At 38.3% G+C, this 18098-nt stretch overlaps 1 protein-coding gene across 2 annotated transcripts; it reads left to right on the forward strand.

The window, feature by feature from the left end:
* Positions 1 to 1584: 1584 nt before the first annotated feature.
* LOC147544245 (serine/threonine-protein phosphatase PP2A catalytic subunit-like) lies at positions 1585 to 15838 on the forward strand. Of its 2 annotated transcripts, XM_086636359.1 has the most exons (11): positions 1585 to 2159; positions 2649 to 2705; positions 10458 to 10541; positions 11092 to 11163; positions 11929 to 12000; positions 13333 to 13373; positions 14030 to 14099; positions 14572 to 14748; positions 14861 to 14950; positions 15045 to 15152; positions 15249 to 15838. In XM_086636359.1, exons 1-11 carry the CDS (start codon positions 2073 to 2075, stop codon positions 15312 to 15314), a joined length of 924 nt encoding a protein of 307 aa, XP_086492485.1. In that variant the 5' UTR covers positions 1585 to 2072; the 3' UTR covers positions 15315 to 15838. The 2 variants fall into 2 exon arrangements, with proteins under 2 accessions (XP_086492485.1, XP_086492484.1); XM_086636358.1 differs by lacking the exon at positions 15249 to 15838 and having other exon boundaries at positions 15045 to 15234.
* The last annotated feature ends 2260 nt before the right edge of the window (positions 15839 to 18098 follow it).

Genomic DNA, 18098 nt, shown 5'->3' on the forward strand with positions numbered 1-18098 from the left:
GCAGTCCAAAAATGGAGGCCATATCTATTGGGTCGACCCTTCAAAATACTTACTGATCATCGTACAATTCAGTACTTTTTGGATCAACGCATCTCCACACCGGATCAGAACAAGTGGTTGCTGAAATTACTTGGCAATAACTATACCATTGAGTATAGACGTGGCAACCTTAATACTGTACCTGATGCTTTATCTCGGCAGCATGAGTTATTAGCTATGATGGGGTTATCTAGCCCAATATTCAGTGGAGTCAATGACATCAAACAGGCATGCCAAGGGGATCCAGAGTTAGTTACTCTTATGCGAAACTTACAAGCAGATTCAACGCCACAAAAAGGGTTTTCCCTCGTCAGTGATACACTTATGTATAAGGGTAAAATCTTTGTTCCACATGCTTCTTCATGGCGTCAAAAGATTATGTTTGAATTTCATTCTACGCCAACCTCCGGTCATTCAGGTTTTTTACGCACTTATAAGCGTATAACAAGAAACTTTTTGTGGCCTGGTTTACGCAAAGATGTGAAGCGATTTGTTGCTGAATGTGATGTTTGCCAACGTCAAAAATATGAAACTATTCATCCACCGGGGCTACTCAATCCTCTACCAATTCCTACTGAAGTTTGGCTTGATATTTCTCTCGATTTCATTGAGGGATTACCCACGTCTTCTTCAAAAAATGTAATTCTGGTTGTGGTAGATCGCTTGACAAAATATGGTCATTTTGTACCATTATCTCATCCTTATACTGCAGTTCAAGTGGCTGAATTATTTGTCAAAGAAATCTTTCGTCTTCATGGTATGCCTCGCACCATTGTGAGTGACCGAGACCCGATTTTTCTCAGCCAATTCTGGGAAGCCTTTTTCAGAATGCAAGAAACGCAACTATGTAAAAGTTCAGCGTATCATCCTCAGTCCGATGGTCAAACAGAAGTCTTGAATCGAACTCTTGAGAATTATTTACGCTGCTTCGTGGGCGATAAACCGTCAAGCTGGACTAAATGGCTCCCTTGGGCAGAATGGTGGTACAACACCACTTTTCAATCATCAATTCAGATGTCTCCTTTCCAGGCCCTATATGGACGACCACCTCCAACAATCCAGACTTATCTTCCTGGGTCTACTAGTGTACATTCCGTAGACATGGCCCTTCGTGATCGTGATCAAACTCTTGCCCTATTGAAGTCTAATCTGCAGTCGGCACAAGCTCGAATGAAAATGTTCGCTGATCGTAATCGGACGGAGCGCTCTTTTGAAATCGGAGAATGGGTATTTCTGCGGTTACAACCTTATAGGCAGCATTCTGTTGGTCGTCGTCAGTGCCACAAGCTTTCACCACGTTTTTATGGTCCATTCCAAATCATTGAGAAGGTCGGTTCAGTTGCATATCGTCTAGACTTACCAGTTGAATCGAAGATACACCCCGTGTTTCATGTCTCCTTACTCAAATCAAAGCTTGGGGCACATAGCACAGCAACAACTACATTACCACCCATTGCAAACTCAGGCTCAACACAATGGATTCCAGAGCGTATTCTTGATCCCGGCCTTGTCAAGCGTCACAATAAAGCTGTTACTAGACTTCTCATCCAATGGAAGGGGGTGCCAAGCGAGGATGCCACTTGGGAAGACGCCGATGTTATTCGAGCTCGTTTTCCAGAAATTCTGGACTGAGAACAGTCCATCTTAAGGGGGGTGGATTGATAGATTAACTACCCGATTAACTGCTCCAACCTCGGAACTCTTCATTATTCGGATAGGAGAGATCCATGTTCCAATAACCAGTTGTATTTCTGTTTCAATAACTTATTGTAACTTCCATGTTCTAGGTAGTTTTATCCATGTTCAGGTAGTGGTATAGGCTTATAAAAGCCTCTTTGTCTTTGTAGTTAGATAGGTATTTTTCTGAATTTGCAGTGTATTAGAGTGGAGACGAACCAGTAAATTCGTCAATTTAATGTTAGTTCTATCAGACAACGGGGAAAAAGAAATCTAGGGTTCGGATCTCGAATTTCTGTAATTTTTCTGAGGGATTTGGTAAGGTAGGTGATTAAAGAAATTAAAGAAGTTGAGTTATGGATCCAATTCCGTCGAACTCTCATGGACATCTTGACGAGCAGATATCACAGCTTATGCAGTGCAAACCCTTATCTGAACAAGAGGTCTTCTTCTTATCTGCATTTTCATTCTTATCTGAGCTGATAGATCCAGTGCTCACGACGGATCTGAATTCATTCTGGATTTGTTTTTACTACTAATGAGGATTTGGATCGTTTTATTGTTTGAGTCATCTGGAAGTGATTTAGATCATAATGTTGATATTTATCATGAATTGGAAGTATATTGCTTGGAGATCAAAGAAATTTGATGGCTTTTTCTTTAGTAATCTGAGTTCTTTTCTTAACCTAGATGCATGTGCTTTTTGCATTTTAGGTTGTTTGTTTGTGTATATTTTGGTTGAAAATTACATGGTTATTAGCTTCCTGCTTTGATAATTTTTAGGCTTTAGATCAATGATTAAATAGTATTGAGTTCTATACATGTTCATTTTTAATGCCCATTTTGGACCTTCTTGGTATATTAAGAAGCCTTGCTGTTGCGAGTTTAAGTGATTTTATTGAAACTCTGTTTCGTTTTTTTTTGTGGGTTAGGTCAAGGCATTATGCGAAAAGGCGAAAGAGATATTAGTGAAGGAAAGCAATGTCCAGGTTAGTCTTTCCTCCTTATTTTTATCTGCTGTCATTATAAATTACTGGTCTCTTTTTTAATTATGTTCATCTATATTCTGGCATGTTTGTTTCGTCAGCATTTCAAGTGATAATCCGCTTCTGCTATATACGAGTCTATGACTATTATATATTTGTTCGTATACCGAATGAACTCTTTGACGGACGCATCAGCGAAGGCTTTATACGAAGTTTCACATTGCACATAATAACAATTTGTAGTTTTTCTAGTAGATTTAAATAAATGTTGACTAATTTAAATATTAATTCATCCCAAAATTTCATAAAAACTCAATGAAGAGCTCTTTGTAAATCTTAATTCTCTTAACTCTGAAAGTAAAACTTGACCTTTAAAGTGAATCAAATGAGGCTATATTATAAATACATCTTCACTTGATCTTGGAAACTCTAGGCATGAAAATTTAGCTAAAATAACAATTATCCCAAAGATCATGCATCAAGTAAATAAGAAAACACTAGAAAATAAAGTAGAAACGCTTGATGGGTTTACTTTGGCTTCTTCATGGGTTTACTTCTGGAACAATGGCAAGAGGTGAAGAGAAGCAAGGAATCTAGAACTATGGAGCATGATTCCTGAGGCCATTATTTGGGGAATCTGAAAGATAGAAATAGCAAAATCTGTAAGGAACAGAATACTTATATACTTATAGTTCAATTGTAAAGATGATGTAAAACGTTTGCTGTTCCATTGGTCCAGAAAACTAAGTAATGTCAGAATGATTTCTTCAATGATTTAGTTCAAAATTGGAGGCTTGGATATCGTAACAATGTAACCTAGCCACTGATGTAGCCTAGGGATAAGTCATGTAGTGTGTGTGTGTAGTGTGTGTGTGTGTCTAACAGTTAGTTATGTTAGTTGTGGTATTTAGAATGGTTAGGAACTATTTTTGTTTAACTTGGGACAACAGCTAGAGTTCTCTAGAACTTGGACAGCAAGAGGCTACTTGGACAGCAAGGAAGAAGCTTCTAGAGACTTGGCAGCAAGCTGCCTCTTTCTAGAGACTTGGGCAGCAAGTTTTCTACTCTATAAATACCACCTCAACCTTCACAAAAGGGAGATCACAACTAAGAGTATTCAGCTATAGCTGCCTCCTAAATCCTACTTCTCAAGTTTTCTTCTTCCTCTCCATCATCTTCTTCTTCCCAGGTTCGTTCCTGTCCTTTCTAACCTTCTTTTCTCTCTTTTCTATCTCTCTCTCTCTCTCATCTGATTTCTTTCTCTCCTCTAGTTCTATTTTCTTCCTCTCTCTACTTTCTCTCTGAGCACCTTTCTTTCTCTCAATTTCTTTTCCTATTCTCTGACTTTCACACCTTTCAACCTTGCTGTTTTCACATCTTAGTACTTATTGCTTACCCAAGTATTGTTGTCTAGTGCTTGTCCTAAGTTAGTTATGTTTAGGAGTCGTTGTTTGGTAATGAGGTTGTGAGGACTAAGACTTATTGGTTGTTACCTGAACTTAACTTTACTACTTTTGTTTGCTTATTTACTTTGGGATTAATATAATTTGCTACTTGTTGAAGTTCTGGTTTACTCCCATTGTTATCTTTATATTTCTAAACCCTAGGATTGCATCAAGTGGTATCAGAGCATGGTTTAGTGTAGTTTTAGTTAGCTGAAATCATCATATTGCATTGCACATCAAGTGTTACATAAAACTCCAGCAAGCTTAAACTATAATTTATTGCATAGTTAGCTGTCTTAGGTTTAGATAAGGCCCTTCTCATAACATTTCGAGTCTTCTAAAGTGTCATCATTTAGTTTAGGCATTCTGCATTGCTGTTTTGCATCAAATGGCCAACCATAACCAAAATCCTCAAGGAGAGGCTTGGCATGAAGCCTTCCAACGCCAACAAGAGGCAATCACACAAATACAAAACCAACTAGCCCAACTAACCAACCTGGTCCGTGGCCTTAATGCTAATACACCACCTCCTAATCGTCACCATCATAGGATACCCCCAGAGGTCACTCCAGAAAGTGACGATGAAGATGATTCTGAACCAGTCATTCCAAATTGGGGTCGTAGAGTAAATAGAATAGTCAATAGACCTGTTATGACCACTGATAGGAATTGGGATCAGGGAATAAAAGTTGGGGTAATCGACTTTGAGGGGCGCTTGCAACCGGAAGAGTTCCTTGATTGGGTTGATGATGAGACATGGAAATGTCCCATCTGAGTCTCTTAATTTAGACGAGTTAGTCTCTCTAGAGCAGTTACTCTCACGAATTACTCTCTTTTATGTTCAGGTACCTTTTTACAGAGTTACGTGTGCGAAACGGATAAAGTCGGAAAGAATACAGACGAGGGGCATTTTGGTCATTTGTTGATTCTGATTTCTTGATCAAGATTAGTGTTCGGATGGAAAGTAGAGTCCAAGACGAGCCCGTAGGCGAAAACAGAAGTCGAATCGGGGTCCGGACGAGCAATTTAGGTGAGGTCAAAGATTTGGGTCAAAATCATTTGACCAAAACACCTAGAGCCACGTGGCGCAGATCCGTCAGGAGGACACAACGCAATCTGACGGTAACATGAGTTCACGGTATACTGTCGGGAAGCTTGGTGGGCTCTCGGGTGTTTTCGGGATCTTATACCAGCAGCAGTTGGGTGTGACATGGCCCATGGTACTATGATGCTCCCTTACACACGTCACATGGATCGACGGCCGTAGATATTTCCCACAGATCCCGTGTATGTGGCTCCTGTAGTAGTTTATGTTGGCTGCCGCGCGAAACACTGGATCGTTTTGATCTCTCCTCATCAGTACGTGATGAAGGTGTCATTATCTTCTCCGATTCTTTCTTAATCGAAGATACTCTTGAGAAGAGAGAAGACCCGAGAGTGAAGAGATAGGTTGGTTGGGATTGTAAAGTAGAAAGTTTAGAGGAAGAACTGAGATTGAAGAGAGAGAGAAGACCGAGAGATGGAGGAACATATTTTTTGAGAATCAAAACAGAGATAGACCCGGAAGAGGAGGAGATATATCAAAACCGTATTGGAGATAAAGACCCGAGAGAGAATCGGATCGAGAGAAAACCGAGAGAGAGATGGAGGAGATTTTGGAGATGAGTTCGAATCAAAGAGAGGTTGGTTGGGCTATAAAAGAGAAGGGAAGCAGAGGGTATCAGGATCACGAGATATAGAACAGAAAAGAAGAAGAACAGGGGAGAGAGAGAGAGATAGAACCGAAGCTTGAAGTGTTGATTTTCTTTTTCTATTTTTGATTTTGCTTTGTTAATCTTCTCTTCTTAGTGAGAAAGAGAGAGAGATTACAGAGAAAGAGAGATAGAGAGAGACAGAGAGATTAATATGAGAATTTTGTAGAGAGAGAGAGAAACCCGAGAGCTTTAATGGAGGTAACTTTTGATTTCAATTTTATATCTCTTTGTTTTTAATTACTTTGTCTTTGTGAGAGAGATAGAGAGAGAGAATTAACAGAAAGATTAAGAAAAGAGAAAGAAACTTAAATATAAAGAGAGAAACAGGAGGTTGAAGAAGGTGAGAAAATTATTTTCCAGAGAGGAAAATATTTCCGGGAAGACGAGAAAATCTTTTTCCCAGAGGGTGCGTTTGGCAGATTCTCGGGAAAAACAGAAGGAAATCAACTCCTTAAGGGTCTGTTTGGTGGGAAAATCGCAGAAAAGTAAGTTTCTTTCATCTTTTTCTTCTATTACTTCGAATATTTATCGAATCTAGCATGAGTAGCTAAGTCTTTTATATCTAGGGTTTAGATGAAGTTTAAATAACTATTCTAATAATAAATTTATTACAGTTTTTATTGTTTTAACGATAATATCTTCCGGGTTTTTAGACCGTTCATGGACTGAAAACCTGAGTTATACAAAGAACTATCAAATTAGACCAAAATTAATTTGTCCTTAGAATTGTTAGGAGAACGGATTCGAAAACCCTAGGTTCCCTTTTTCTGAATATCGAAATATTTATTTATTTATTTATTTATTTTCCTTGAGTTTTATATTATAGTTCTATTTCATCACCATCAAAACCAATTTTAAATCTCAATAGTTTTAAGGTTAGAATTAGTTTAACTTAGTCTCTGAGGAACGAACCGGTCTTACCGGAACTATTACTTGACGCCCGTATACTTGCGGGTGGAAACCTATTTAGGTAACTTTTTAGGCCCATCAGTTGACAGGGTCGACCAATTCTTTGAGTGGAAAGACATGCCAGAAGAAAGAAAGGTTAAGTTTGTGAGCTTAAAACTCAAAGGACATGCCCTCGTTTGGTGGAAGCAAGTGCAAGAAATGAGAATACGCAAAGGAAAGGAAAAGATTAGATCGTGGGATCGCATGAAAGCCAAACTTCGCGAGAAGTTCCTTCCGTCTGACTATCGCCAAAAATCTTTTCAGAAAGTTTCACAATCTGCGTCAGAACAACCGATCCGTTGATGAGTATACTGAGGAGTTTTATTTGCTTCAAGCACGAAATGATCTAAATGAGGATGAAGATCAGAGTGTTGCTCGTTATATCGCTGGATTACGCCTACCTATTCAAGATTAGGTTGACCTTCATGACATAACACGAGTAGACGAGGCGTATCGCTATGCCTTGAAAATAGAGGGACAACTCAAGCGATCCTCAAATCGCAATACCATATCGAGTTCAATGGAAAGATCTCAAGTAGGTAGCCAAAGGATCAATGAGGCCACAAACCTTCCAAATAATGCTAGGGCTAACCAAGTGATAGATGATAGGAACAAAGGTATCCTTGGCACAAAACCGTTTAATTGCTTCAAATGCGGTGAGCTAGGACATCGATCATCAGAGTGTCCTAAAAGAAAGTTTGCTCCACAATCAAATCTGATTGACCAAGGTGGCAATGACCCTTGTGACAAGGATGGTTTGGACCAAGAAGAATCACGTGGTGAAGAAGATGCCACCGAAGAGATTAACGCTGACACTGATGGTCAATTTCTTGTCATTCGTCGAATCATGATTGCTCTTAAGATCCAAAAGAGTGATAGATGGTTGAGGCGTAATCTCTTTCGCACTACTTGCACTGCAGGAGGCAAATTATGTTCACTTATCGTTGATGGTGGGAGCACCGAGAACTTTGTTTCCCAAGAAATGGTCGACAAGTTAAAGCTAAAGACGAAGCCTTTGACTGAACCATATAACGTCAGATGGTTCAAAGAAGGAAATGAGGTTCTCGTCACGGAACGTTGCTTAGTAAAATTCTCTATAGGGAAAAGTTATAAGGATGAGGTTTGGTGTGACATAGTCCCATTGGAAGTTTGCCATATATTATTAGGTCGTCCTTGGCAGTATGATAGGAAGACACACCATGACGGAGAGAGAAACACGTATACCTTTAAGAAAGATGGTGTTGAAATCACGTTGTGTCCTCAAAAGGACACCGAAATGCCAACAAACAATGTTGCTCTTCCTCTCCCCAAAGACTGATCGAAGCAAATCATGATCCTCAACTCACCCAAACTTGAGACAGAGGGGGGCAGTGTTGCTTGCCTTTTAGTTTGTAAAGAAGTCAAAGAACATTCACAAAATACAGGTCTTTATACACCCCTATCAATACCCAATAAAGCTTGGGATGACGTTAGTATAGACTTTGTTCTAGGTTTACCAAAGACTCTTAGAAAGATGGATTTTGTTTTTGTGGTGGTCGATAGATTTTCTAAGATGGCTCATTTCATTGCATGTCATAAAACATCAGATGCATCTCATATAGCTCAATTGTTCTTTAGGGAAATAGTTAGGTTGCATGGCATTCCCAAAACATTCACGTCAGATAGAGACACCAAATTCATGAGTCATTTTTGGGGATCTTTGTGGAGTAAATTTGGGACAAATCTTCAATTTAGCAGTGCTTATCATCCCCAAACAGATGGGCAAACGGAAGTAGTTAATCGCAGCCTTGGCAATCTGCTAAGATGCTTGGCTGGTGAAAGGCCACATCAATGGGACTTAGCTCTACCGCAAGCTGAATTTGCCTATAACAACTCTCCTAATCGAACAACTGGCAAGACTCCTTTTGAAATTGTTTATGGTTTTCCCATTCCACATATCCTTGATCGTTCCCCAGTTCCATATCATGGTCAAGATAGTGCTGAAGCAGACGATATTATTGATCATATAAGGAGTGTGCAAGAAGAAGTGCTTGAGAAACTGCGAGTTTCCAATTCCAAATACAAGGAGGCAGCCGATAAAAATCGCAGTGAATCTTCTTTTTCAGTTGGAGATTTGGTTATGGTTTATTTTAACCGGGAAAGATTTCCCGTGGGGGCATATAACAAGCTGAGTAAGAAAAAGTTCGGGCCATATCGTATTCTCAAAAGGTTAGGTGACAATGCATATCTTTTGGACCTGCCAGAGGATGTACAAACGTCCCCAATTTTTAATATTTCAGATATGTCAATGTTTAATGGTGGGAATCCACCAGAGGCAACACGTGTACCTGGAGTTTCTTCAGTCAATGCTACTAAGAGTAAAGATCTTATTGAAGATGTTGTGGACGTGAAGACTACCAAGACTCGAGGAGGAATACTACGAAGGTATCTTGTTCGATGGAAAGATAGGCCAATAACTGAGTGCTCGTGGATTGATGAGAAGGAGTTACAGCGACATCGTGAAGATTTGTTTCAAAGACTATCAGAAGCATTCTCGACGGAGTCGAGTTCTTCCCACATGGGGGAAACTGATGTAGCCTAGGGATAAGTCATGTAGTGTGTGAGTGTGTAGTGTGTGTGTGTGTCTAACAGTTAGTTATGTTAGTTGTGGTATTTAGAATGGTTAGGAACTATTTTTGTTTAACTTGGGACAACAGCTAGAGTTCTCTAGAACTTGGACAGCAAGGAAGAAGCTTCTAGAGACTTGGCAGCAAGCTGCCTCTTTCTAGAGACTTGGGCAGCAAGTTTTCTACTCTATAAATACCACCTCAACCTTCACAAAAGGGAGATCACAACTAAGAGTATTCAGCTATAGCTGCCTCCTAAATCCTACTTCTCAAGTTTTCTTCTTCCTCTCCATCATCTTCTTCTTCCCAGGTTCGTTCCTGTCCTTTCTAACCTTCTTTTCTCTCTTTTCTATCTCTCTCTCTCTCTCATCTGATTTCTTTCTCTCCTCTAGTTCTATTTTCTTCCTCTCTCTACTTTCTCTCTGAGCACCTTTCTTTCTCTCAATTTCTTTTCCTATTCTCTGACTTTCACACCTTTCAACCTTGCTGTTTCCACATCTTAGTACTTATTGCTTACCCAAGTATTGTTGTCTAGTGCTTGTCCTAAGTTAGTTATGCTTAGGAATCGTTGTTTGGTAATGATGTTGTGAGGACTAAGACTTATTGGTTGTTACCTGAACTTAACTTTACTACTTTTGTTTGTTTATTTACTTTGGGATTAATATAATTTGCTACTTGTTGAAGTTCTGGTTTACTCCCATTGTTATCTTTATATTTCTAAACCCTAGGATTGCATCAGCCACCCACCCTTGTGTTTGTACAGTCTTTTCCTATCTATAATGTTTTGAAGTTTAAAAAAAAGGGATTGGTTGGTTATCATTAAAAGCCATTTGAATCTGTAAAGTTCTTTCCCTCTTCTCTATAAGATTAACCAAGGGGTTCTGAATCATGGAAGAAAATGATGAAAAGAACTCGGTGGAATTCTTGCATAATCTGCTGGGAGCTGTGACATGTTAATAATTGGACTGTTTTTTAATTTGGTTCTATCTAATGGAATGGCAGCCTGTAAAAAGTCCCGTGACAATATGCGGTGATATCCATGGGCAGTTTCACGATCTTGCAGAACTTTTTCGCATTGGAGGAAAGGTACTTAATTTGTATATCATCTTTTCTGTTTTGTACTTTAATCATAGAATGGATAAAGAAGTTGTAACAGTATCTGGTAAAGAATTCTACGTGGTGAAACAATTTCAACTTTCGAATCTACTTGGATAAATATAAGGATTCTACATCTAAACTTAAATGATGTCTATTCTATTCTGCCTTGTCTGTCGAGATGCTTCTTTAGCATTTATGTACATCATGTTCATTCTCTGATTTATGTTTCGGCTCCTTTTATGCTTTCATATTATTAAATTTAGATCCAGTGTCAGGCCTGAGAAAATGAGTTTTAGAGTTGGTTCCTTAATTTTGTTTGATTTCTTTATTGTATTGAAATATCTTAAACCCCAAAAAGTACTTGTCATTAAACTGATCAAGTGTATGCTTTAATCTTTTCTTTTTTGCATATCCTAAGTTGTTAGTAACACCCTTCCTGAATCTTTCATTTCGCACTTAATACTTGTCACTTTTTGATGAGCTTAAATCTTTATTGTGATGACTAGATTTGATCTTACTTTGCTCTTTTGGTGACTAGTGTCCGGATACAAATTATTTGTTCATGGGAGACTACGTTGATCGTGGGTATTATTCAGTTGAAACTGTAACGGTAAGTCCAACTAGACTATTTCATTAAACCATGTTGTAGCTAGTCAACTTTGTTACGTTGATGAGATGTTTTTTTTTTGAAACTTTGAATTAATATTAAAAAGAATGGGAATAAAATACAGGAATGGAACACAAAAGACAATATACAATAAAAGGGAGGCTGAGAACTAGGTCGGCCTAAAGATACATAATGATCGCCTCCCAATCGGATACAAAGTCCATAAGCATTAGGTTCCTAGCCCCAAACTAGATTCCTGTTCCGTTGGAACAGGAACGCTAACACGACATCCACTGTCACTACACTTTTTGGGTTGGACTCTTTGAATATTATTTCCTTTCCATCTTTCGCAATTACCCAGATGATCGCTATTGGGATCATCGACCAGACTTCTCTTCTTGATTTTTTGGAAGATTCTTTTTGTTGAATCATAACCTCTTGAAGTTATTTCGTTGTTCACTGTTGCCTTTGATTTTTTGGTTTCTAGTCACACAGTTTTGAAGGCGTATTTCCTTTGTTTGTATCAGTGTTCGTCTTCGTTGGTATTCAATTTGATTACACTTGAGTTTACTGTCGAATGGATGTAGCATTCCTATGTTTCCGGAATATAATACATTCATTAGGATGTAGTCATATAGATACGATTGTTTATCCATGAGTAAACTTTAGATCTTGAAGGCCAGTTTATCAGTTTGCTTCCTAAGATTTGGTGTATATTACCACCTAATCACCTATAACTATATATACTATCGTTTTTTGTTCTTTCAGCTCCTCGTGGCCTTGAAAGTGTGTTATGCAGAGAGAATCACTATTCTGAGAGGAAATCATGAAAGCCGACAGGTGCAGTGTTTTCCTGTTACTTTCTTATTGATGCATATTTGCCGTGAACTGATTTGATTATAAAACAAAGTTAACTCTGGACAATTGATTTTAGACACATGAAATTCAGGGCACACTTTTCTTATCAATTTTGCAAATTAAGTACATATAGGATGTAGAAATGGTTCTACAATTTATGTGCCAAACTGCCAACTTCCTGTTTTTATATGCTACTACAAGATACAACTACTGCCACAATGATGCCTGTCTATTGTTTGATCGTATCAGTGTTGCCTGTTAAGTGATGTTGCTCCAGTCGTACTATACTGGTTTTGAAAGTAAACATTTGCAACTTACCTATAATATAATATATAATAAAAGAATATGATAAGTTTATGGCTTTACTGTAGTAGAATATTCTGTAGAAGTGTTTCTTTGATTAGTTTCTCATATCCGTTCGGAGGTTGCTTGGCACAAAAATGGACTATGCAAGGCTTTGTCAAACTCTACTGTATAACCAAATCAAGCTGTAAACTGTAGAATTGAACTTCGAAAGCTATTCTACTTTTATCACAAAATTTTGAGGAACATAGTATGTCCAAGTAACTTAAAAATGAGACTAGCAGTACCCTTTGAATCCATATACTATCATTCTCACTTTTATGAAAGAGACATAAGTATGCTATCTTGATGGGACTTGTACTGAAGATGAAGCGATCCAGGCAGTACTAAGATTTTTTGTGGAGTTCTTGTAAGTAAAATAAAAACAATCAAATACTACTTCTTGTGTTATATGAGTCACAAATGCACTTTTAGATCCTTCAGACATAGTGCCGAAAAGAATGCATGCCCTCCTTTAGCTTTATTTGTATTTTGAGTGTCCAACGTTTCTAATTGAACAGTTTTCGACCAATTATGTCACTACAATTAACTTTAGTGTTTTACAGAAACCTCGAGGAAACTTCACTGTTTGGTAATCTTGATAACTTTATTTACAACTTATCAATGTATCATTTATTTGTTGATTTAATTGAGTATTAGTTAGAGTGTATTAAATAGCCATTTTTTTATTCTTATTTGAGCTGAGACGTGAGACAGTATGTATATATGTAATTTTGGTATCTTGCTCCGCCTCACACCACTAACTTAGGCTTCGTGCCCTTGCGTTTCACTCTTGTCAGCCTCGGGTTTAGTGCAACATCACTGCATGAGCCTGAAGTGTATAAAAAAATTGCACATACCCTCTGTGTGTTATTTTTCTTCGTGCTTAGCAGTTCATGCTAGGAAGTTTATTTTAAACTGGATAGTGTATTTATAATTGTTGACTTCAAATTTTACCTTTACTTCATGCAGATAACACAGGTTTATGGGTTTTATGATGAATGTTTGCGAAAGTGAGTTTCTTGCATCCATCTTGCTCCTCATGAGTTCTGATATCATATTTTCCAGTTAGATCATTAAAATAAATGTCTTTTGTTAGTGATGTGGTTTTATGATGATTTGCTTCACTTACATTCTCTTGAACATAAGGAAGTGCTTTCGTGGAATATGGCTGGGTTAGTGTTTTTATTAGTCTTGTGAAAACTGTAATTTTCGATCATTGTTTGGTTCAACATAATTTGGGTTGAGTTCCATGTGGCTTCCACTTCTCTGGGAGATTGTGTTAGTAACTTCTATTAACTCTTGTATATTGAGAAAAAATATGAATGTCTCACTGGTGACAACAGGAACATAACTAGTTGGGTCATTTCGACTGAAAAATGTTGAAATTTAAAACCATGATCAGAGGGTTCAGTATTCGTGTTTTTCTTTATACAGATTTTCCTAGAAGTTGTGCGAGTTGTTCTTTTGCATGTCATGTCATTTTGCAATTCGATATCATATTCTTTGGATGTGGGGGGGGGGGGTGGGGGGGGGGGGGGGGGGGTAAAAGCAAGTATACGAAGTTTTTAGTTACCTGCTGTAGCTGAGCATTCTCTTTATTGTAGTTGTTTTAGCTTTTGTATACCATACTGATACTGATCATTTCTTATTGTTAATTAACTCATAGGTACGCCAATGCTAATGTGTGGAGGAAGACATTCACTGACCTTTTTGACTATTTCCCGCTGACTGCCTTGGTGAGTAGAACTGTTGGATTTCTGTTTAACGTGTTTCGGTTTTTGTCAGTGGTTTGATACTATATACTATATAAATAATCTGGGGTTAGATAAAGTGATGACATATCATTAGGATGGGATCTTTTTTGATAATTAAGTGATAATGCTCTACTTGACATGATATACCAGACTACTTATTTTTTGTATTTTTGTGTCATTTTCATGGTATTTTTTATTTAGGGATCATACATGTATGTAGAGTTACTGCTATATATATAAACCAGTTTTCACCAGTCTGGCTTTGTAGTTCGTCGACTAGCCTCGGACTGAGTTGTTAACTTACATTCATATGATGTCGCCGGGTAACAATAGAGAGATGAGGTGGTGATAGAGGTAGAAATATTGTACTTATAGTCTAACAGAGGAGATTTGTGGTGCACCATAGCAAAAGAAATTTCTGATAATATATTTCCGCTGTTTGAATATTGTAAAGGTTGAATCGGAAATATTTTGTTTGCATGGTGGATTGTCCCCATCAATTGAGACCCTTGATAGTATACGCAATTTTAACCGTGTACAAGGGCCCATGTGTGATCTTCTCTGGTCTGACCCAGACGACCGTTGTGGCTGGGGTATTTCACCGCGTGGGGCTGGATACACATTTGGTCAGGTAAGTTGAAACGCCTCTTAGCTTATACTTTTCTCATTTATTCAATTATTATTTCTTTCGGAAGTTCTAAATATGTATTCTCTGAAATAACGGTGTAATTTTGGTCTCCCAGGACATATCTGAGCAATTCAACCATACCAACAACCTAAAGCTGATTGCTAGAGCTCATCAACTTGTGATGGAGGGTTTCAACTGGGGACATGTAACTAGACATTCATCTATTATTTCTAATTCGTAAAGTTTGAAGTCGGAATAGTTCTCGTAATGTGAATTGATTATGGCGTTGCCCATGACAGGAGCAAAAGGTGATCACAATATTTAGTGCACCTAATTATTGCTATCGTTGTGGAAACATGGCATCTATTTTGGAAGTCGATGATTGCCGAGGCCACACTTTTATCCAGGTCTCTCTCTCTCTCTCTCTCTCACACGCACACACGCACACACGCACATTTATGTTGCTAAGACTGGAGGTAGAATAAGAATGATTTTTCTTGCAGTTTGAGCCAGCTCCAAGGAGAGGAGAGCCTGATGTGACACGAAGAACACCTGATTACCTCTTATAATGCGCTTCTTTATTGAGTTGTGGACTTCCCAACCTGCAAAATGTTCAATTGCTGGATGACGATGATGTTCTTGCGGATTGGGTTCGGAAAAATGTTCAATTGCTGGATGATGATGATGTTCTTGCGGATTGGGTTCGGAAGGTGTTTATCGGATGATAAGTTATTTGAACATGCTATCCTTTTGTTTCTGTTGGTGATTATTCTTGGCAGAAGATAAGGGCATATAAAATTAAGGTACCTACTAGAATTTAGGGCTCTCGTTGGGAAGTGATGCTGTATTTCCTTGAGAAAGGATGAGAGGCAGCAAAGCTGCAGGAGGTTGTAACGTTTTCAGCAAGACATGGCTAATTCTTATATTTGTTTTCTTTTGTTAATTTTGTTCTTTTTCTTTTCTTTTCTTGATTTTTAGAGGGAAGAGAGATGACATTTTTAGTGGTGCTCTCTTATTCTTCTTCTAAACTCTATTTATGTTGTATTAACTGATTTCTTTTTGTCTATGTGGGTCTATTCTTACCTTTTTCCTTTGTCTGTGCACTTATTGGCTACACTGGTTTCCGTTTTACTTGTAGAAAGCACTCGAAATGAGAAAAACATAGGGCTTTTCGTTGAAATGATGAAAGTAAGGCGAAGCAAATGACTAGCATCCTTAAGGTGCGAGTCTCTCTCTCTCTTGAAAAACGGAGCCCTTGTTGTCTCTTCTTTCACAATTAGTCAAATTCAAAAATCTAAATATTTAGGTAGATCTTTGAAATTCTTATTTTTTTATTTTTTTATTTTTTGAATCCAAGGGAAACATACCCATTAATAAGTGATAAAATCACAATGATACAAGGATGATAATTGTTATTTCTCTCCTCTGGATACCTCATGCGAATTACATACCTGTAACTGCAAATGCCTCCAGAAGGACAAGAAATTGGACTAGACACAAACGCAAGGGACCCTAAAGATCCGAGAAAAGAGATCCTAAAGATATGACAAAAACGAAATAATAATACTAAGAAGTAGACAAAAACAGATAATACAAAATAATAAAATACTAATCAAACATCTCCGTCACAGTTGCCGGAAAATCGCCATTGCCACCGGAAAACCGTCGTCGGAAAACCGCCTTCATAACCGGAAAACCGCCACCACCATAGGAAAAACTGTCATCATCACCGGAAATTATCCAAGAATCAGAACGAGTAGATCTGTAACCTTCTTGATCAATCTAACATTCAATCTTTTTCTGATCAAAACCCTAAATGAAAATCTGGACTTTCCAACCAACGACCTCCTAATAATAGTTCATCCATGAGATCCAAATCGATGTTGGTATCCGTGTACATGATGGTATCAAGATGAAATCTGCTCGCTCACTCAGAGTCTTCAATTGATTAAAAACGCAGAGGCGTTCAAAAACACGTATTCCCAAATCGAAACTCTCCTTTTCCAGCAAGAGAGTTTTATGGAAAGAAAAATCGAGAATAGCCAACATTAACTTGGGTGACAAAAACACCCAATATTTTCATGCCAAGGCTACTACTAGACATCGTAAGAATAAATTTCTTTCCATTAAGAGGGAAGATAATACTTGGGCCAGTGATGAAGTGGAGATATCTAACATATTTTCTACTCATATTCAGAAGATTTCCACTACAGCGGGCTCAACGATGTCCTCGAATATTAAAGAGTGTTTCTACCCTCAGATCTCTTCCGCTCAGAATGAGTCTCTCACAGCGATTCCACAGTATGAAGATATTCGGATTGCCACTTTCTCTCTCAAGTCAGGAGCAGCTCCTGGCCCTGATGGCTTTCCGCCCTATTTCTACCAGTCTAATTGGGATACCGTGAAGGAAGACATCCAGCTTATGACTTCCTCCTTTTTTCAGAACTTTACCTTACCGGCGATGTCTAATCACACTCACATCTGCCGGCTCCCCAAAACCAAAACTCCCCAATCTCCGCCAGATTATCGGCCGATAAGCTTGCTGAATACCACGTATAAAATCATTACCAAAATTCTAGCCAATAGGCTGAAACCTATCCTGGCCGATATTATTTCTCCGTTTCAAGGAGCCTATGTTCCGGGTAGACAAATCACTGATAACATTATTATCAGCCAGGAACTTATTCATTCCTTCAAAAAAGTTAAGGGTTCCAAGAGCTACTTTGGTCTCAAGCTGGACATGTCTAAAGCTTTCGATAGAATTGAATGGAGTTACCTAGAGAATGTTATGAGATTGATGGGTTTTTCGAGTACTTGGATCAACCTCATCAACACATGCATCTCTACAAGTTCAATGGTGGTTCTCATCAATGGGCGTCCAGGCAGTACTTTTAATGTCAGTCGGGGTATTAGGCAAGGCGATCCGCTTTCTCCGTTTCTTTTTGCCATTGCCATGGAAGGTCTTAGTCGCCTGCTTGAAAAGAATTTCAATGATTCCTCTTTTATAGGTTTTCCTATTCCTCATTCGAACATCTCTATCAAATGATCAAAAGTAAACTCTTTTATAGGTTTTCCTTTTCGCCGATGACTGTATCATTTTCGGGCAAAACTCTCTTGAGAATATTTTCAACCTCAAGCAAATTCTTAAGGAATTCAGTGAGGCTTCTGGACAAATGATCAACTATGCGAAATCGAACATTTTCTTCTCTAAGAACTCGCACCCTAAATTCAAACGCATGATTATTAGAGAACTTAAGGTCCATCAATCGTCTTCTGGTGATAAGTATCTGGGCACCAACCTCTTCATTGATCGCAATAAGAAACAGGCCTTCAACTCTACTTACTCAGATCAA

This window comes from Eschscholzia californica, unplaced genomic scaffold (genome assembly GCF_041429995.1).
Source record: "Eschscholzia californica isolate CP2 unplaced genomic scaffold, dmEscCali1.0.p SCAF_4, whole genome shotgun sequence".
Classification (NCBI taxonomy): domain Eukaryota; kingdom Viridiplantae; phylum Streptophyta; class Magnoliopsida; order Ranunculales; family Papaveraceae; genus Eschscholzia; species Eschscholzia californica.

Bases quoted from the DNA above. Each gene is read 5' to 3' on its own strand.
- LOC147544245 (XM_086636358.1), top strand. From the start codon at position 2,073: ATGGATCCAATTCCGTCGAACTCTCATGGACATCTTGACGAGCAGATA. The intron at 2,706-10,457 runs GTTAGTCTTTCC...ATGGAATGGCAG, and splicing joins TGAAGGAAAGCAATGTCCAG to CCTGTAAAAAGTCCCGTGAC. The intron at 13,374-14,029 runs GTGAGTTTCTTG...ATTAACTCATAG, and splicing joins TATGATGAATGTTTGCGAAA to GTACGCCAATGCTAATGTGT.